At 29.5% G+C, this 22,834-nt stretch overlaps 1 protein-coding gene across 1 annotated transcript; it reads left to right on the forward strand.

Moving 5' to 3' along the window:
* Window positions 1–15,541: 15,541 nt before the first annotated feature.
* LOC100786251 (IQ domain-containing protein IQM1) lies at window positions 15,542–19,644 on the forward strand. Its single transcript, XM_006586956.4, has 9 exons — window positions 15,542–15,915; window positions 16,272–16,785; window positions 17,160–17,274; window positions 17,359–17,424; window positions 17,541–17,629; window positions 17,738–17,825; window positions 17,941–18,171; window positions 18,544–18,645; window positions 18,742–19,644. The coding sequence occupies exons 2-9, from the start codon at window positions 16,331–16,333 to the stop codon at window positions 19,180–19,182; spliced, it is 1,587 nt and encodes a 528-aa protein (XP_006587019.1). The 5' UTR covers window positions 15,542–15,915; window positions 16,272–16,330; the 3' UTR covers window positions 19,183–19,644.
* Window positions 19,645–22,834: the final 3,190 nt, after the last annotated feature.

Raw genomic sequence — 22,834 nt, forward strand, 5'->3', positions numbered from 1 at the left:
TTTGTTAAGCACCCGTGAGCCAATACTAAATGTCGATTTGGAAGCCATAGTTGTAATTTAGATGCTCAAAATATCACAAGCCAACAACGAAAGATCTAGATTAAGCGAGATTCTTAAGGTGTTGTAGTTGGTGGGATTCTCAAATCATGGATTAAGCGGGTTTATGGGCAACCCGCGGACCCCGCGGGCCAAACCTACACAGTCCGCAGGTTAAGCGGGGCGGACCCAAAAATATTGCATAACCATGGACTATTTAAAAAAACCGATCTATTACCCGGACGGACTGCGGGTCAGTCTATGAACCTGAGCTCATTTACCCACCCCTAAATTTCATCTACTCAGAAACAACGTGTCGAATGGAGATTCCACCCTATCATCCAGATCGAAAAACTTGATAACAGGATTCAGGCCTGTGATACGGTGATATTCACACATCCCTTTTTTATCTTTCCACTTTCCCTTTTTTTAACAATAAAATATTTGAAGAAAATAAGTTTTTCGTTGTGTATCTTAACGTAAAGGAAATGGGTTTCTGTACAAGATAAGTCGGTAACACTAAAAAAAAAACACAAACGAAATGCTGTTGGAAAAGAAGTAATAGTGATGTGAAAACTCATAAAGAGAAAACAGTGAAAGATGAGGAAAAGCAATGCTAAAAGAGAAAGTGAGGAGGTGAGATTGAGGGGTGCATGTTAGGGGAGAAGAGGGAGCGGGGTAAAATAGAAATAAAAACAAAAAACAAAAAAAGTGGGGGTGGGAAAATGAAAAGCAAATGAAAGAAACAAATGGTTTCCTTTAATAGATAGATAGGACCCTTTGTTATTAATCATGGGCATCATATTTGGACCTTTTCATTTGTAGCCCGGTCCATTTTACAATGGACACTTCTTTCCACACTTCAGTTAAGTTTTTACTTTTTGTAACAAAAAACAAGAGTGATAACAATATTTTTCTCATAAAACTATATAACTTTAGACAACATAGAAAGAGGACAATCAATATCTTCTTCTTTAATTACCATTATTTATTTATTTTTAGTTAAGGGGATATTCAATTAAAAATGTACGTTATTGAGCCAACATTTGAATAAAAAATTTAAAAAAAATTAAAGAAAAAGTTGGCAATATATAAGTCCTTGAGACTTACATGCAATATTAGCAAATAATTCAGTGTCATTAAATGACGTGGCAAAGGAATACACGTCGTCGTGACAATGATAAAAAAGAAAAAAGACACTGTAACATATTACATGGAGTTCTTTTCTTTATTATAAAAAAAACAAGTTATAATATATTTTATATTATATCTTATTTCTTTTAAAAAGAATATATCAAAAGAATAACCTATTTTATTTGTCTACAAAGTAGGAGAAATAGTAGTAGTAATATATATATATATATATATATATATATATATATATATATATATATATATATATATATATATAAAGTTTACTTTCTCTTTTTTATTTTATTATTATTTATTTTAAGTTTTTCTTAAACAAAACAAGAGATGCTAAGGAGAGATCACCCTAACTAGGTTGACACCAAATCAGAATCCCTCCAAAACAGCAAAATCTGAATGATATATAGAAGAACCAAGAGAAAAGCAAGAAGCAATGAGGGGGAAACCAAACGAATTTTTCACCCCAATAATACAAAAAAAAAAACTGAAAATTTATCCAAATAGTATAACCCAAAAATTATTCACCCAAATGATACAAATTACTATTTAAGGTGAAAAATCAATTTACTCAAACTGATTTCTCACCTTCATTTTTATGTTGTTAAATCAATTCCCCATGAATCATTTTCACTAACATGTTATTTTTTTTTTGGCATCCTGCACCATAGAAGATGTTTGATATCAAAATAGTATCATGCACGGTAGAGAATGTTTTCTACAAGACGATTTGACTAAACCCTGATTTTTAATTTCTAACGAAGTATATTTTATCTCAAATAATATTTAAGAAAAATATATACATACTCAATATAAATATAAATAATACAAATGATACACATCATTGTGTAATGTAAAGAATCTATTTCCTCCAAACTAATTTTTCACCTTTGTCTATTTTTTTCATTATGATGTTGTGAAAGAACCTATTTCACAATTTTTTTGTTATATATTTTTTTAAAAATAATTTTTTTAAACTGTTTTCAATTTTGTTTGTTACAGTTTTTTTAAATTAAATATTTTGTTTTAATTTTTTTATTTCACTAATGTATATACATTAAATTATAAAAATAATTTATATAGAATAGTATTTAAAAAATGCATATATTTAAATACTTAATATAAATATAATTTTGTTAAATATTTATGAAAAATGCATATATTTAAGTGATCTAATTATTTTATCTAAACATGTTCAATTTTAATAGTTTGCATTGATATAAAATTATGAATACCTTAAATATGAATTAATCTACAATAGTATTTTAAAAAAATTAATCCTTAAATGAAACCAGAAAATTTACTGACGTGTCATCCTTTTCAATATTTATTTTCTCAAATCTTTAGTACATAAACAATAATCCAAAAAATAAAATAACATTACACGCACGAAATAAAAGAAGATTACACATAAAATTTGTAAAACATACATAATTAGTATCATAAAAAATAAACATAAATGATAAAGTCATTGGTGAAACACACTTGATGACATGTTGTACGCACGAAACACATACTGTTTGACAAGAGATCAATTCTCTTTCGGAAACACTTGTGTCAAATATTAACAACATATGGGTATATAATGCAAATTTGTGAATGCCAAAATTATTGGTAGGCTAAAATGCAAAAATATTATCTTGACAACATTGTGCGGTGTAATATTCAAATAACATTTAGAGTGAAGAGGAAATGGACAAAACACAACTGCAACAAGGTCATCGAAGACGCACAAAGAAATGCAAACGCTCACACTATTTTTGAGTTCGATTGAAAGGACAAAAGCTTTTTGATCCAGGAGACAATAAACCCGAGAAAGATTCAGCCTGCTAGAGATTTCATGGTCAGGTTGGATGAAAGGTGTTGTGATGGTAGCAAATCCTAGAAATTGCATATGCCTTATTCTCATGTTGTTGTTGCTTGTAAGCATACTCATCATGAGTACAGAAACTACGTACATCTCGTGTATACGTTAGAAAGTGTCTCCAACGTATATAAAGGATTGTTTGGAGAATTGTGCAACGAACCCTATTGGCCACCATGTCACGAACCAATGATCTGCCTCGACCAATAAAAGAAAAGAAGTACTAAAGGTCATCCTGCCTCCTCTCGTATCCACACCGAAACTGATATCCGAGAACCAGGTCAACCAAAGCGATGTTTCGTGTGTCACATCCCAAGTCATTCAAAAAAAATTGTCCTCACTGTGTAAGCTTAAGCCAACAACGTTGAATGAATGTCATATCATTTGAATTCTTAAATTTTTTTTGTATTAATTTAAATTTAAATATTTTAGTTCAATTCAACTTGTTGCTATATTTTTAATTTTATTTTGCTTGTTTGCTACATTCTCTTTTTATTTTTATTATCATTTATATTTTTTAGTTCAATTCAACTTGTCCTCACTGTGTAAGCTTAAGCCAACAACGTTGAATGAATGTCATATCATTTGAATTCTTAAATTTTTTTGTATTAATTTAAATTTAAATATTTTAGTTCAATTCAACTTGTTGCTATATTTTTAATTTTATTTTGCTTGTTTGCTACATTCTCTTTTTATTTTTATTATCATTTATATTTTTTCCACTTATTTTTAATAAGCTAAATGTTTTTATTAAATTAAAATTTGGAAATAAAATAAAATTTATTTTATCATTAACTTAAATATTTTTTTAATTTAAAAAGTGACTTTTAAAATTTTATTCAATGTTAGTCTCTTTTCAATAATTTAAAACATTTGATATGTATAAATATGATAAGTGATATCTTTTGATAGGAAAAAATATTTAATGAACATTCATAATGTTGTTATTAAACATCTAGGGAGAGAGAAAAACATAATTATAAAAAATATAAGTTTGATAGGATTTATGATATGATAAGAAAAGAAACATATAAAAAAATAAAATATGTTACTAAGTATGCTAAAAAAATATAAGGATAGAGTTTGGTCTATTATCAATTATGAATTTTATTTTTAGCTTTGATTTAATCTAATTAAAAATTTAATTTAGTCTACTAATCCATTTAAAGATCTATTTTATATTCAAATTTTTACATACGCCGAGATAAATTATATTTTTTTTATAAATTAATATATATATATATATATATATATATATATATATATATAAATTATTAAACTAAAAAAACAGTAAATTTTCCTTAAAAAACTTTTAAAAAAAATGGAAAACAATTTTAAAAAAACTAAAGAAACTCAAATAAGTAAAAAAAAAAATATAAAAAAAGTCATACTACATCTGTTTTCCAAGAACCAATGTCGTAAAGTTGTTTATGAAAAATAATACATTGTGAAATTGGTTCTTAGGAGAAATCGATTTCTCACCTTATACGGTGATTTGTATAATTTATATTAATATTAAATATTTAAATATATGTATTTTTCTTAAATACTATTCAAGATAAAATATACTTTGTTATAAATTAAAAATCAATGTTTAATAAAATCGTCTTGTAAAAAGCATCCTCTATCATGCACAATACTACTTTGATATCAAGTATTCTTTATCGTGCACGATACTACTTTGATATCAAGCATTTTCTATTGTGCACGATACTAAAAAGTAACACGTTGTGAAATCGATTACTGGAGAATCAATTTCACATAGGGATGGGTAAATGGGTAAGTGGGTCAGTCCGCCCTACGTAAAGCCCGTCCGCATAAACCAGCATTTGCAACAGACCGGGCCAGTGGTAATACGATTGACAAGTGCACTAATTCGTTCAAATAGTAATTAAAATGGTAAGACTGAGCATCATGTCCACAGTAAATTTGTTTTACTTTGATGACGCATATTTAGTTTGTAAACTATTTTACCTGCAGTGAAATAAATGAAATAACTCATTCATGTTTCAAATTCCTAAAATACTTTTTCTAAGCTTAAAAACACATGACCAAGACAAACACAGAATTGTATAATAGAACAAATACCAAGATGAATGTGTCAGGGAGTACTCTACTAAACTTTCTCTTGACGTGACTAAAGAAGTTTTTCTCTATTTAATATTGTTCTAATGTTCTTTGCACCGTTAAATTACTCTAACTGTAATTCCTCACATAAAAGAGCCTAGTCCTCTTAGTTTTGTTTTTGATTCCTTAACAATCTCATTCTAAGCGAGCTACATTACGCAAAAGATGTAATATTTACTAGATTACTACACATTATTCCTAGAATGCAGGCCTCTAGTTGCACTACCAAGTTCTAAGGACTAGAAGCACTTTCCAATACTTAAAGTCTAATAAAACAAATAAATGGGTGATCAAGCAACAGATAGAAGCAGAGAACACTAGTAATAATATTAAATAGATAGTTAGAGTTTTTATATCAAGAGTGCTTAGTGGAAAAACTCCCCAACAATGAAGTGCTTAGCCCTCCATTAGCAAGGAGGGCTTAATACAAGGATGAAAATAAGGTGGGAATGGAGTGCTGAAGTGAAAGTGTGAAGAAAAATGTCTTCTTTCAGCCTTGGTGCCCTGTTCCTTCCTTTTCCATACTGCTTGATGCTTCATTTCCCCTCATCTTCTAGTTTTTAAAGACTTTTGGGTTTCTCAGGTTACGAAGGCATCCTCAGCGAGCATGTCTCGCTGAGCGAGAGTTAGTGACTGGTTGTTAAGCGGGCTTGAACGCGCTAAGCGCGAGAAGAGACGAAATCATCACTGGGCAGACTGACTGTGCGCTAAGCACGCTGCTCTCTGACTCAACATTATCTAGGGTTTCGCTCTCGCTGAGTGAGCTGTCCTTTTCGCTAAGCGGATGAACCTCGCTTACCCAATGTGACTCGCTAAGCGAGCCCTTCAGCAACATTTCCAAATCTTCTCTTCTTTAGCCTAAAAATCCAAATAAGTTCAACATTAGTCATCCAAATGGAGTTTCCATTATATAAATTCACACAAAAATAAATTATTTACAAATCTCACAAAAGAAACCATAAAATTAGAGGTACATTGCTACTTTTTATCCTATTTTTATTGCATTTAGTACTCATGAATAACAATTAGCAGCCAGCTTGTCCCGCATTCTTACATGGACCTAATAAATTGGTCCACTCCTGCCCCGCGGATCCCGCGGGTCAAACGGACTGGTCCACGGGCCTAATTTTAAAAAAATTTACAATTTCAACAAAAATACAATACAATCAAATTAAGTTCAATACAAATGTAAATAAAATTCCAACAATTAGTTAATTACATCAATAAAATAAATAATGTCTTAAGAAAAGAAAATCCTAACAATAAATTTAAAATATGAAACTTAAACATCTCCAACAACAAATGATTTTTTAATTGAATGGAAGTAAATGTTGTATCACATATACTGTATGAATAAGTCTTAAAGTTGCACTTGTACTGCAATTAATGTGTGATACAAAATGATGTAGATACATGTCTTACAGTCCAAGTTCTTAAGTAATGTTTGAATTATTCTTCAATTAAAATTGAAGTTGTACTTAGTAATTCGTGTAATAAAAATTTATATTAAAAGATTATACATATTTTCAAGATAAAAATTTATTAATTCTAATTTAAAAAGCAACACAGATAACACTTAAAAGTTACTCTAGTAAAGAAATTTCATCTAAGTTTTTGTCTTATTTAATATGCACATCAATGCCTGGAACTTTCGATTTTTAACTAAAAATGTATGTTTGTGCTTAGTAAACGGGCTTATGAGTCAACCCATGGACCAAACTCACATAGCACGTGGGTTAAGCGGGACGGACCAAAAATATTGCATAATCACGGATTGTTTAAAAAAATTGATCCGTTACATGCGCGGACCGCAAGTCCTGCGGGCAAGTCCATGTACTCGAGCCCACTTACCCATCCCTAATTTCACAACATAAAAATGAAAATAAATAAATAAAATGAAGATGAAAAATCAATTTGGGGAAACTGATTTCTCACCTTAAATAGTGATTTGTATCATTTGTGTAAATATTTTTTAGTTTGTATTATTTGGATAATTTTTTTTTAATTCTTTTATATTATTGGGATGAAAAATTCAAAACCCAACCCATGCCAAGAGCCAAACAGCAAACAGTGTCTAAGTCTGTGACTCCCTGAATGGAGCAAAAAAGAATTCTATCTAAATCTATTATGTAACTAGGAAGAGCCATCTAATTATCATTTTTTTAAAAACTGTAAACAAAGTTGGGAATGCAATCCTACCAAGAGAACCCAACAGTTTATTAATAATGATTTTTTACATGACATTTATCCCTCTTTTTAAAGATTTTAATTTTAATAAACTATTCATATAAAAAAATTAATGAAATTATTCTTGCTAAAGCATTGCCTACCAAACCGTTGGAAAATTGAAAAATCATTTGTCTGATTCTTAACAAACAAATTATTAATATTTAATGCTGTTGGGTATCTCTCTCTTGTCTCTCCATTAATTCTTGATTGGCTACCTAAATAAATATCAGGCTATATATAGCTATATGTTAGAGGTTGTGAGTGAAGTGAATTGCAAACCAACTAACACTAAACACTTATTTCATCATTTCCATCTGTAATGGCCATTTCAATCTGTACAAATTAAATGATTATATATATATAGGATTACAATATGTTTACAGAGCTATCACTAGGAAATAGGATCAATAATAATAATAAGCCTCGGTTGTTCAACGGCATGCATATGCGTGTTTCTATATTCCATGTCTTACATGAACCAATGCATGCATTGACTTTAAGTCCAAATTCATTCGTAGACTTTAATATTCCTGCTACGTACTCAAGTTTCAACTTGTTAAATTAAATCGTAGTTGATCATCTGTTCGTCACATATTAACCTCGAAATAAGTCAATCTAGTTTGGCTGGTTAATTTTAATATATAGTAAGGGGAAAAATCAATGTGACTCAACTCATCCAAGCTAGTGGGTTTAACAAGTTGAGCTAACTTTTTTTTAAAGAAAATAAAGTAATTGGAAGTGGAAACATGCGTTTGCAGATTCGTAGTGGTTTCTCGTGTGGCTTGTTCTTTGGCTTTTTGCAGCCGCGGTTTATCTGTTAAGGATTGTTACGACTACTAGTTTATAAGTTATAACTAATTGCTGAAGAGCCCATGCATAAGCACCGAATTTTGCAATTCGGCTGTGACATGCTCAAATTCATTTATTTTAAGGGTAAGTGTGTAACCTTTGGAGCTAGCAGAAGTATTTAGTTTATCACGATGTGGCCTGGTAAACTAAGGGTCTATTTGAGGTTGTCTAAGTTTTTTATTTTTGAATTTTAAATGAAATTTTTAAAATAAAATATATTTGACAAAAATGAATCGAAATTGAAATGATTTTTAAATTATTTTTAAAACACTTTTATACTCATTTTTAAAATTAAGAAAAAATATTTTGTGAATATCATTTTTAATTAAAAAAACACATTGATGTTGTTTACCATTGTATAAAAAATGTGTTGATGATTGTGATGCCAAATGTCATATAATGTCCATCAATATTGTTTACGATTGTATCCAATGATTGTGGCTTGACCAAATTGATTACAACATTGATATTTATTCTCTTACAACATATACATCTTTTAAAAAATTTAAAATTACTCTTTATAATTTTGTTAATTATGTTTACATTTTCAGAATTGTCTTTATGTGTCAGGTGTTCATGATCTTTTTACCTACAAAGTGAATTCTTGCTTGCAAAATTGTCATAATAAGCGATAATTTTTTTTACAAGAATGTTAAGGGAAAATGATGTCAAGGGAAATAATATTTATAAATGAATGTAACAAGAATAACATGATCTTTCTACTTACACATTATATTTTTGCCTTTTATTGTTTTTATTTCTCTCAAACTAAAATTCATTCTATTTTTTACATATTTTTTATCTTTCCCATTTCTATCTTTCCTGCCCTCATCGACAAAGGTTAGTATATATTTCTTGTCGATGTATTCTAATTCTTTTTATTAAATTAAACATTTGTAATTTTTTAATATATAAATTATTTTCATTACATTTTTAGTTTCGATTATTATATTTTTTTCATATTATATATTCTATTATTCTTAAAATATATTTAATCAAGTTTTAAAAAAATACACTTAAGTAGACATTATATTTTTTTATGTTAATTAGCATAATTAATAGTTAAAATATATTATATAATATAAAAATTAAATTTTATAAAATTATTATATAAATATTTTTATTTTTATCATTTTATATTTTTTAAATTAATTTAATAAATAGTTTTATCATATGATTTGATGAATTAGTATGTTTTTCAGCTTCTCGTGGAGGGGATATTAGTGGGAGGTAGGTAGGTAATAACATTGATTGATGTATTAAATGGTTGAGCGTTTTTAATACCTGTCTACCAAACCCACGGCTGGTGTCATAAAGTTATTTTATAGTACACATTATTTTAAGATTATGACAGATTTATTTGGGCTTATTATATATAATTAAATCAAACAGGTTTAGTTAATACGCACGGGTGTAATAATACATGGCTGCTTTTGAACCAAAATGATCATATTGAAATAAAAAAACAAGAAGAGAGTTAATGAATTTTCGAGAATAATAAAGGATGAAAACTGAAAAGTCAAAGGAGAAGTTCATGTGGTTTAATTATACGTACAATAATGTAATGTCCACTTGAAGGTACACCTTCGCCAAATACATTTTACAAGTTTCAATGTAAGCTTATCCATTGATGATATTTGGTGGTAGTATTTTATGTCGAAACATAGTGCATGTTTTGACCTGAAATTTAAACATTTCAAAGCGTAAACTTGAGGGAAAAAAAGCTTAATTCATGGCCAAAGACTAATAATCTTATTCAGTTTCATATTCCAAATCAGTTAGCGCTGTATATCCTAACATTTCTGAACGTATACGAAGACTAAATGATGGCCTAAGGAAAATACCAAACCATTCAAAACGTGGCAGGAGAAAAGGGGTACAAATTAAAGTGCCCATCCTGTGCGAATAGACACATAATTTGATAATTATTGAATTGAATGGTCAAGATATTTGACCATCTTGACCCACTTGGTACGCACGCATCCTTAAGCCAATTTTTTTCAGACTAATATTTGTTGTACGAAGTTTTTAAGTTTTTAAAGTAAAAAAAAAAAAAAAAAAAGACGAAGTATCCCAGTCATGTATTTGATATAGTAAAAAAATGTGTATAATCTTTGACCCGGAACCTAGTTAATAATTTTAAAGGACAGATTATGAGTATTTATAAGTTAATTCTCTCGTCACTATATCATCTAAGGCTCGTGAATCTATAATTTTTTCAGTTTAATTAGGGGTTTTGAGTTCAAACTCTAGATATATGTAAGTATGTTAATTAAACAAACATTTTAATTAAAATTCAATATACCAAACAATAATTGCATATTCTTTATATATATATATATATATATATATATATAATTCAATTACTTAATTAAGATGAAAAAAATAGTTAATTTAATTGATAATAATAAATTTATCTTAAATTTATAATTTTTTTAAATTATTATTGTCATTAGTATTCGTCTCTGTTCTTCTAGTAATTGTTTATTAATATATTATTTTTCTTCTTTTAATAATAGTTATTTTTAGCTTAAAAATAATTAATAAAAAAATAAGAAAACATTATCTTCCCAACAACCGTTACATTCTGTAATACATGTGTTTCCAAACAGGGTTATTAGAGTTATTATTGGATATTTAGTGATTGTATTCATTAAATACTCAGTAACCATTAGTAGGAAAACTTAATTGCTTCACATTTATAAATTGGCGAGTATCCCTCCATTTTATCAATACAACTTTTTGCTGATAAAAAAAAACGATTATTATTGCTATACATTTCATATTTCATTTATCTCATTTCTCTTTCTTTCTATCACTTTATTTATTATATGTATTTATTTTTCTAATTGTATTTTCTTTTCTTTTATTAGTAATTCATACGTATAAAAAAATTAAGTGACGTCTAAAAAATGAAGTGTAGATCAATAATTTTCCTTCCTGGCAGGGTCCATCAAGGACCAATTTCCAGCTCAACAATGTTAAAATGCACCTTTATCTTACAACTCATTAATGGGTTGTCTCTTTAATTAATTATGATTTGACATAAGCTGCGTACGTACTTGCTCCACTACGTATGTACTTGCACACACTCCCCGGCTGTTTTACAAGTAAGGGTCAAAATGAGCTAATACAAACTTTATTAAGTTTAAGTTTAGCTTGAGTTAAATACGTAAACTTTGAGTTTTACTTATTATTTGTTATAGGCTTTTTTTAAAGGTTCGTCTCGACTTATGTAGAAGTTTGGCTTGACCTACGAGCCTATTTAAAAATCTGCTTAAAGACGTTTTTAACCAATTAATTATTTTAAAACTTAGTAAAATATTAACTAAAAAAAGAAACTTATAAAATTTTGTATAAATAATATACAAATCTAAAAATAATTGATAAACAAAATTATATTAAATTCAAGTTATTTAAACATAAAGTATATCAAAAGAAAATGAAAAAAAAAACGCATAATATTAAAAAATATATGGATTAGAGATGATTTATACTAATATAACCAAATAAAAATATTTAAATTGTCTGAAAATGTTTTTACAAAACATTCTTTTCTTGGTAAGTATTAACTTGGTTGCATTATCCTTCTAACTTGAATCTTTTTCTTTTTGAAAATTTTTCACATGCAAGTGAACTCTCTAAGCACTTTCCACCTCATCTTGTTATTCATAATGCCATAAAAATGGTATAGATAATAGTTATTATTATTATTATTATTACTTAAATAAGTTAGCTTGTCAAGCTTAAGAAGTTTTTTTTATAGTTTGATCTAAAAAAAACTTTTTAAAAAGATTGAACTTGACCTTTATAGAAAATAAGTCAAGCCGAGCCAGACCTTAAATAGGTCGAGCCATAGACCTTGACAAACGACTCGACTCATCTTCATTCCTAGCTACAAGCCTACCACACTTTTTATTTTACTTTCTTTGTAAAATCTTTGTAATCCATTTTCATGTAAAGTAATAACGTATTATTTCCAAATTTTATTTATTGTTTAATTTTATATGTATAACTTAAAAATATAATTAACATGTTAGAATTTTTAAAATTTTCTAATCTACTCTTTATTTGTTTTAACCAATCTCTTCATAACTATTTCTCTTGCTAATCAACAAAATGATAATTAATTTATCTCCTCGATAAGATGAGAGTACAATCAGGTAAATATAACTACTAATATACATGGGCCTATATTATAAAAAAAAATTTATATGAGTGAAAGAATTAAATCTAGATCGCCCTATAATTATAAATAATAATTAAGATTTAATGTTAAAAAATCACATAATTTTTTTAAAAATTTAAATAATTTTTTAAGTAATTATATGAAATTAAAACTTAATTATTTATGTTTAATTTACAGTTCAGATTTTATCCTCGCTTTGGTATAAAATAACTTCCTCTCATATAATAAATCTCAATATATATTATCTTAAACTTTTAAAATTAAAAATAATTATGATACAAAAGAATTAATTATTGAACATTTAAATCACATAACCGTAGTAGCCCACAGCATAACTTTTGGTCTCTCACTTTGAATGACCCCTTCTTCCCTTCAAGGACATCCAACATGTCCAATCAATCAAGTTTAATCTTTATATATGTACGATAAAAAATAAAAAATAAAAACATACGGTCATATTTGGAATCCTACACCCCACTCGATAATTCGTGTGGTCCTTTGTTGGCATTAGGGCCCCACTACTACATGGCTCCTCTACCAGTACTTCTGAAAAATGAGAAAGGATTTATACAATTTTTGGTGACTTATAAACTTAAGAACGTAGTATATATTATTTATTTATTAAGGTATAATATTTTTTTAGAAATTTATTAATTGTATAGTTAGTGTGATAAAATGTGTACCTCATATATTTGGTGCTTGCTTTCTATCATCGACCTTCTAATGCATGGGTGATGCTATTCCAATGTGTGCATTAATGATACACAAAAAAAATGAAGAAATTAAATGAAAAAAAATGTTGAAAAAACAAAATTTTCTATTTATTTACTAGTTTGCTGATTGTTATATTAAAATAATATATATGTGCTTAATATTACCACTCTTTTTTATCTATTATCTTTGTCTTTTATTAATGACTTTCTTCTCTCATAATTATTAATAATTAATTAATTCATTAATGGAAATATATGGTGCTTTTTATTCATAATTAATTGTACTTTACGAACATAGCATAGTGTCTATTTATTTTAAATTAACTTTTAACAAATATAATTTTTTTCTTTTTATAATCCACACTGGAAAAATAAGGTACTACATATTATTATGGTGCTACTTGAAAAATCAAATTATTGTGTAGTACAAAATTGCTCACATGTTTTATCCACGTTTCTGTAGTATAATACTACTGTACTAGTACATCAAAGGACAGAATGGTAAAAGAGACATGTCCGGTTAGTAAAAGTCATACTAAATCAAAACGCAATGAAGATGAGGACACCATGATGAAGACAGTAACAAAAGTTGGAAATGAAGACAGTAACAAAAGTTGGAAAGACCAACGACAGTCGTTGTCTGTAAGTGTTTGTCGTAAGTCAGCCGCACAAATTACCAAACGCGGTCTTGACTTGACTTTTTTGCTTTTACCTCATGCTCATGCTCATCTCTTGCTTGCTCCTCGAAATCAAAAACAAGATATTGTACAATAAATATAGTGTGCGTGCGTTGGATAGCGATCTAAAAATGTTATTAATATATTTTATCATAATTTTTAATGTAATTTTAATTTTAATAAAAAATTCTTATTTGTTGGAGTAATTTAATTTTAACAAGAACTTTCAGCCATACAAGTAGAGTAATTTTAAGTACTTTTGTAATATATATTTTTATTAATCTTCCTAGTAGGCCAATAAGATATTAGTACTAGTACATCTTTTATGTTATAAAATATTGATAGATGGTGGTTCCAACTTCTTTACACCACAGCCATAGCAGCAATTACGTCAAATAAAATAGGCTAAAATGACCAATATTCTATAATAGCTTGTTTTTCAAGGACATAGATCAAAATCGGTGTGATGATGCCAAAACAAACAGGTCCTAAATATATTTATTTTTATTTAATACTTCCTTACAAAATATTAGAAATAAAAATATATTATTATTAATATTATATTATATTTTTTAAATGAGAATCATTTTCAAATATAGTTTAATAGTACATTATATTACTAATGTAAATTTATAGTGTTTATATTAATTATTTAATTTATATTTTATAAAAATTATATCAATAAAGACAATCTTAATACCTAACGGTTAATATATAGCTTTCTGTTTGTAATGATATAATGCATTTTTTTCAAGTAATGTTTAATAATATTAATTGTTTTAAAATTTTATTGAAATAATACATTTAATTTATTCTCAAATAATATAATTTTTCATTTTGTTAAATTTGAACCATATAATGATATGTCACATTATATAAATTTCTTGTTTTAGTTAAAGTTTCTTGAATAATGAATATGACATATGGATACAGCTTCTTAGGTAGTGTTCATATCCAAGTTGTCTACTAGGTTTTGGAGGAAAAAATCTTCATCTTTAAATCTATAATTTTTGCTATTTTTACAGTTTATTACTCATTATTGTTCTACTTATAAAATCCAAATTAAAAATAATGTTTAGTTCTTTTTATACTCATCCCATAATTTTCTACATTAATTATTTTTTCATAATGTCCTTATTCATTAATGAGGATAAATAATACTTACAAATATTAGTAGAACTTTTAACCTTATGTATATTTTATTTCAACTCTCCTGTTTGACCGACCCTAGTGATTGCTAACGAGAATAAATTAATTAATTTAACTTATAAATTAGACCAAAATAAAACTTATAAACTCCTCAAAATTATACCAAACACACACAATTAAACCCTTATCATTTCTCAATGATAAAAAAACACACACTATTAAGCCGTAAAGTATAAACAAAAAAGACAAAAAGTGTCATCAAGCCATATAGAATGCTAAAGTTTCTTTTATTTTTTAAATTAATAATTAATGATCTAGCCAGCATTAAAGTTTCTTAATTAGATTAAAAACATCCAGGTTTTCCAATGGAACCTAACAGAAGCTAACTTTCTTTGACCCTCCGCCTAACCCCTCTATCTTCATTTTTTATTTAATTTCAATTTTCTCTGTTGTTCTGCCCTTTTATGGTCCCCAGAACAAGAATTATAAAAAAAAAAATAATAATAATAAACATTTACCCTCTATAAGTGACAATCCACCTTTAAAAACCCAAAAACGGGGTCGAGTTCAAACCGTAAACCTTTGAACCACTCAAACACTTTAGAAAAATAACATATAAAACACACAACTAAACTTTGGAACCTTGTGAACACACCCACCCTTTATTTTCGCATTCGAAGTTGCGTTAGCACATTCGTTGTGGAATTCGAAGACCACACCCCCTTTTCTTTCCTTTTCCTGTTTTTGACACGTATTTGAAAGTCTGCTGCTATGTGTGGAATTTTTATCTTCCTAGGAGCTTATAAATAAGCCAGGGAAAGCCACTAAGATATTCCCATCTTCATTTCTTCATTTATTTATATTGTGTGCTTTTGATCTTGGAGCAAGACTTCAATTCATATACACCAAAGACACATACTATCTTCATAAGCAAAGGTACATCATTCATGTCATCAGATTTTTTCTGTTGCTTTTGATGAAGTTGTTTGTTACATAAACATATCTCCATGGTGCCCCCATCAAAACCAAACTTGTTTTATTCATGGGGTTCCATATATGGTTAAAGGGATATGATTTCTTTAATTGAAGTTTGCACCAAAAAAATAAAAAAGAAAGAAAGAAAATTTTATTTCAAATCGTTGCGATGCTGGTTGCGACAGATTCTCCTTTTTTTTTTAATAAGACACTTGAAACAAGAACAATCATGGAATGAAATTAACTCTACAAAATTTCTATAGTGGATGTGTAGTCTACTTTTATACAAATCATCTAACACTAATTAACATGTGCAGGACTCAAAGTAATAGTTTTCTACAAAAAAATTGAAGTTTGGGGGGGGATCTACATCTCTATGGGATTATCACTTTCCTTACTCTCATCAGCCTGGGAAGAAATCGTTAGACATTCACTATTTGGTCTGTCTTTGAACTTCACTTTTGGTTCCAAAGATGGGGCTATGATTTTGAGATCAGGTAGCTTCAAGATAAGAGAATCAGAAACTACTTCAAAGGGTGCCTCTACCACCAACTTTTCAAGCAAATTGACGGATTGCAGGCCCGAACACATGGTCCTCGAACCAAACCTTTCGTGCATTAAAGATATGGAGATCATGGAATCAAAGAGCAGTGAACAACAATTGCAGCACCAGCCTGTCCCTGTTCTCTCTCTGCCTAAAGAAGTGGTTTTCTCTTCGCCAAGACCGGTTAGTGAGCTTGATGCTGCGGCTACTAAGCTTCAAAAAGTCTACAAGAGTTACCGCACTAGAAGAAACCTTGCAGATTGTGCTGTTGTGGTGGAAGAACTCTGGTGAGTCTCAATGAAAAACAATAGTACTTTTTTAGATTAGGATCCTCTTGTGCTAGCAAGTCACATAACATTATAACAATGTTATGTTTCATGATACAAAGATGAAATTAACAACCTTATACAAATAATGGCATGACAAAACTTAGATACAGTTCCTTAAGTATGTGTTTTTGGTGTTGTTCTTCAATCAGAACCGGAGTTTCACCTAGATAAGTTACCAAAGTGAAATTCTAATTCTGATTGATCGAGAGGATTCAATCTTCAAATTGACATAAGAAGATTCAAATTCATTTTTTTTTTTTCCATTTGGATATTGGGTTAAGGTTATGCTATGAATGTTACTAATTGATGATGATATTAAATTGATGATGTAGGTGGAAGGCATTAGACTTTGCTTCTCTTAAACGGAGCTCTGTTTCATTCTTTGATGTGGAGAAACACGAAACCGCCGTGTCACGGTGGACAAGAGCAAAGACAAGAGCAGCTAAGGTATGTTCCATGGAAATTCAACTTTCTCTGAATTAAAGTAAATTCATACATTTTTTTATTCATATATATTTGGGATATTTTCAGGTTGGAAAAGGTTTGTCTAAGGATGATAAGGCACAAAAATTGGCCTTGCAACATTGGCTCGAAGCTGTAAGTTACCCATTATTCAATTAAAAAATCTTACTTAGCCTTGAAATTTTGTTACACTTTAGCTTATGGTCTAATCTAATATTAACAATGTACGTTCCTTCTTGTTTTCTGCACAGATTGACCCACGTCATCGCTATGGGCACAATTTGCACATGTATTACGATACTTGGTTTGAAAGCCAAAGCACCCAACCATTTTTCTACTGGTAAACTCTTATTCTAAGATATCTAATTGTCTATATCTTCTTGACTATAATTATCTTGTAGCTTGCTAAAAACTATAGAAGCTAATTTGTGCTTTATGATATGAAAAGGTTGGATGTTGGAGATGGTAAAGAAATAAATCTTGAGAAATGCCCAAGGACCACCCTTCAACGCCAGTGCATTAAATATCTAGGACCAGTAAGTTATCACTAGAACTTCACATTTGTAAAATTGTAATCATCATATACTATAAAGTACTATAAATCTATCTCATGTATAATCTAATGTTTGTATTTGTTGTTACCCATTGCAGAAAGAAAGGGAAGAGTATGAAGTAATTGTTGAAAAAGGGAAGCTGGTGTACAAACAAGATGGGAGGTTTGTGGATACTAATGGAAATTCCAAATGGATATTTGTTCTTAGCACAACAAGGTCCTTGTATGTGGGGCGCAAGCAGAAGGGTGCATTTCAACACTCTAGCTTTCTAGCTGGGGCTGCTACAACAGCTGCAGGAAGATTGGTGGCTCAGCAAGGTGTACTTGAGGTAAATATCATACACAACACATGATAACTACATTTACATTTAGCTAATTTAAGGCTTATGATATGAGAAAATAGGCTATGTATTATCCGATCACAATTCATCAGCTATAATATGTTTATTGACTTTTATAATAATTATTTTCAAAGTTATACCTACCATGATTTTTTATTTATTACTGGAATTGCATGATCATGATTGATATTTATCTATCCTTAGTTTCAGATGAGTTATTTTCATTCAGGAATTAAGACACTTTTACTTTTTCAATTTACACGTTACATCACTTTAGAGAAATTAAATTCATTTATCATGTACTCAAATAATTATTGCAAAAGCAATGTCACTTACACAAAGTGCTAATAAACTTTGCAGGCTATTTGGCCATACAGCGGTCACTATCACCCCACAGAAGAGAACTTCAAAGAATTCATAAGCTTTCTTGACGAGCACAAGGTGGACCTTTCTAATGTCAAGGTAAAAAATTTCATGCAAGTGAAGTTATTGATAGAAAAAAAAAATGGTTGTGGAATAAATTAAGCTGAAGTGGTTGTTCTACTTGTTTTCTTGCAGAAATGTGCCGTAGATGACGATGCTCCTTCAATTGTTGGGTCCAATTCATTTATTGACATTAATGAATCACAACAAATTAATGAGGGTCCCACTGTCTCTTCTTCCAATAATGTCAACAACAATGGCATCACCATTAATGCAACATTTAACAAAGAGATTGAAAAGAAGGTGGTGGCCACAGTTTTTGACGTGCCCAAGAGGCTAACATGCAAGTGGTCTACTGGGGCAGGTCCCAGGATCGGGTGTGTGCGTGACTACCCTGGACACCTTCAAATAAGGGCCTTGGAGCATGTTAACCTATCTCCAAGGCCTGCTTCTGCACGCCCATATAGTTATGGCCCAATTCCTTCTCCAAGGCCCAGCCCAAAAGTTAGAATGTCTCCAAGGCTTGCTTACATGGGCTTGCCCAGCCCACGCACCTCAATTCCTGCCACAAGTTAAGTGCCTGTTTGTGTGGATGTTTCTAAGGGAGTTTGCATCATCCCGAGGCACCAACGCAAAAGACCAAAGTTCGTTATTTCTGCGTTTTATTCATTGGAAAGAGTGAAAATTGGTGACAAGTTGGAAACAAACATAGCCTAACAGCAAAATCATGGTTGGGAATTATATATGGCTAGGCTCACACATGTATACACTTGTCCCCATAATGACAAAAAATGTGTTAGTTATGATGAAAATTGAGGTGACACCAAGAGAGACTTTTAATTCTATCTCTCTAATTTTTTATTTAATTTTTTTATTCTTGGGTTAACCGAGGCATTTTATTAACCCTATTTGTCTTTGGTTCTTTTTTTTTTTTGGAAAGATCACTCAGTTAATTCTTCATTGTAAGTAGAGTACAAAATTTCTAATTAAACATTAGATATTTTTTATCTGTAATAAAAATTCAGCTATTAAGAACAATCTGGTGTTGTACTTCTGGCCTTTGTACTTGTATCTAATGTTTTTGTATGTTATTTAATAATTTTGATTATATTAATAATTATATAAAATTTGAAATTGATTAAACGAATTAACAATATATGGATGATTCAAAGTGAGTTCATATAATTCTACTCGGACTAATTTGAATTCTAAATTACTTTTCAATAGCAAAAGTTTTAGAAACAATTGCATATTATATATCATTTTTGAAGCTGCATATTATATATCATTGACTTCAAACAATGCATTAAATAAAATTTCAATATTTTACGCGTTAGAATTAATTGAGGCTTAAAAAGTGATTTTCGCTAATGCATTGCATACATTGTACTTTAAAATATTTTCATCTGAAATCAACTCAAGCTTTAGATTATGACTGAAATGAAGTTACGTTTGAGTTTAGATGGGAAGTTTTGCAGTCCAACAAATTAGAATACCGGGTTTTGGATTTAATTATGTTTGTTTTGGTATTTACAACCCTGGTATGATTCTAATTGATCTGGTTTATTTTTTATATATATATATATATATATATATCTGTGTGTGTGTGTGTCTAAGGTTGAAGTCTGTGGTGGACCATAGTTTAAGCCATGATTAGTTATCGTTAGATATATTGATAAAAAAATTAAACGGATGAGATAAAATATCGGATAATTATTCATATATAATTAGGCAATTTGCAGTTTGGTCCATGTATAAAAGGGACATATGGATGCATTTGCAAATGTTTATTTCCGACACAGATTTGAAAAAGTTAAACCCCATGAGTAGCAAGTGCAGAATCAAATACCAATTCTTATTTCCACAATGATATTTTTAGACGGTATTATATCAGATGGAAGCAAGGTTTTCGACAAACCTTCTTCCACCAACAAGATCTGAAACAAATAAATAAAAACCATTTGAATCGATTACGGTTTCCACGACACTTTTTCTTTCCAGTTTATTTTCTCAGAATCCAACCAGTACATAATTGTTTTACAAACAAAATATCTCCATCCATGATCGTAGCACACCAATTTGGTCAGGTTTCAATCCAACATTTTCTACGGCAACAAATACAAGAAAATTGTATGACATGGTGGTGGTGATATCATGTATGTGAGGTAGGCTAGGTGGAGAGACTTGGTTATCCTTTTTGCAATTTAGACGAACCAATCATCCTCAAGGAGTCCATTTCTTGAATTTTGCAAATGTCATTAGAGAAGGTTAGAGTATATGGAAGAGTATGAATCAATTTAGATATAGAAATAAGGTTAAAATTAAATTTAGGAACATAGAGCACATCGTGAATAATAAAAGTGGGTGAAAATTGGACAGTTCCACAATAATGTGAGGTGACCTTGGCATTATTCCCAAATGGATTTTAATTTTGTGTAATAGCCTGTGACAGTTTAAGATCCTTGCTTGAAAGCATGTACCTCTTCTTGAAGCTATGCAATACACAACAAATCTCCTTGCAAGAATCTCTCCCTTAGGTCATTCCATACATCTATAGCATGGACAACATCATTTGGGAGCATCTTGGTGAATGATGACTTGGGCGTTTATGCCTTCAACATTAGTGATCTGAGAAGATTGAATCTGTAAAAGAAATTAAATTTTTACATTGGATAATTTTACATTCATTTGACAATAGCAATGATTCCAAGATCACGAAAACTATATCCATGATTCCAATTGAAAGTTTATATTGGAGAATTCCATCACAAACAAGCCAAGAATAAAAAAAGGGGAGGTAGAATCAGAAAGAAAAGAAAGAGCTTCAAATTCAATGAAGAGTTGGGGGTAGTTGAATCCCACTCAGGTTTCTTTCCGCTTGAAAATTTAACATTAGTGTTTGAAGGAACGAGGCTTGAAGAAGGAGAGTTACTTATCATATAAATTTTTTTACCAAAACACTGTGCAAGACCGGATAGATACAATGATTAGTTACAATAGCCCGTCATTTTGCTTGTGCATGGATGGACCATATGTTTAAGTGGTCCACCACAGACTTCACTTTAATCTAAGAACATGTAATCCTCTCTTTTTTTTTTTTTTTTTTAAAAAAAAGAACACACGATCCTCAAAAAATTGTTACAAATTATTTATGTCTAGAACATATCTAGAAAGCCAAAGAAAATTGTCTAGAAACATGATCATCATCCTCCTATTTCTTCATTTCTTCTTCTTGTTCTTCCATATCAGCAGCCTCCTCATTAGATATGGCAAGAAAACTTGTATCTGTAGGTATCCGTCCAAATCCGTCTCGATTTTGACGGTTAATATTCGAGTTGACCGGGTATGAGTTTGGGTTCGGGTTTTTCCTGATAATCAAAAATCGGATACGGATATGAGATTACTAGACCCGTCCCGACCCTGAACCCGAACCCGTCCCACCACTTAAAATTTTTAGAATTTTTGCATAATTTAATCAAAAGACATAGAATTTTTATTACTAGTTAATTTTATTTTAGAATTTTTACATAATTTAATATTATTTTTTTAACTATTTTTGTAGACATACACGTTATAATAAATTTATTGATATATATAAGTAGTTAAAAATAAATGTTTAACAATTAATTTATTTTTTTAAAAAAAATATTTTTCTAATTTGAATGGTATATGGGACGCCGATACCCAACGGAGACGGGAATCAAACAATAAACTTAAACCCATTGAATACACGAGTATAGAAATATATTGGATAGTCAAGATAAGAAATTAGAGAGACAATACCTGTATCTGTCCCACTCATTACCATGCCTACAGTACTCATAGTCTCATTACAAGATACGCATTCTAATGTGTTTCACTTCATTTATGAAAATGAACTATACTTTGCCAAAGGTCACATGTTTCTCCCTATATTTTTTTTGAACTTGGGGGATCATAGCCCGTTGCAAGACGACAACTTTTGCATTTCCAATATCGAGCAATGATTTGTAACCTGGAAAAATGCAGGGGAACTACTAATCATGGAAAAATCATAAACATGGTAAAAATTGAGTCCCGTGAGCTTCTGTCATTCTCTTGTCTCCTGCAGTTTTCTTACCCATGTCTCCTCCTCCTTCTAATAAAACAATACTAATACTTATTTCTTTTTTTAAACTACTAATATTAATTTTTACTTTATTTCTTTTCAACCAAATAACATTTATTTTTATTCTTTTTTGTCTTCTCT

Source organism: Glycine max, chromosome 9 (genome assembly GCF_000004515.6).
Source record: "Glycine max cultivar Williams 82 chromosome 9, Glycine_max_v4.0, whole genome shotgun sequence".
Classification (NCBI taxonomy): Eukaryota; Viridiplantae; Streptophyta; class Magnoliopsida; order Fabales; family Fabaceae; genus Glycine; species Glycine max.

Bases quoted from the DNA above. Each gene is read 5' to 3' on its own strand.
- LOC100786251 (XM_006586956.4), top strand. From the start codon at position 16,331: ATGGGATTATCACTTTCCTTACTCTCATCAGCCTGGGAAGAAATCGTT. The intron at 16,786-17,159 runs GTGAGTCTCAAT...TTGATGATGTAG, and splicing joins GTTGTGGTGGAAGAACTCTG to GTGGAAGGCATTAGACTTTG. The intron at 17,275-17,358 runs GTATGTTCCATG...GGATATTTTCAG, and splicing joins CAAAGACAAGAGCAGCTAAG to GTTGGAAAAGGTTTGTCTAA.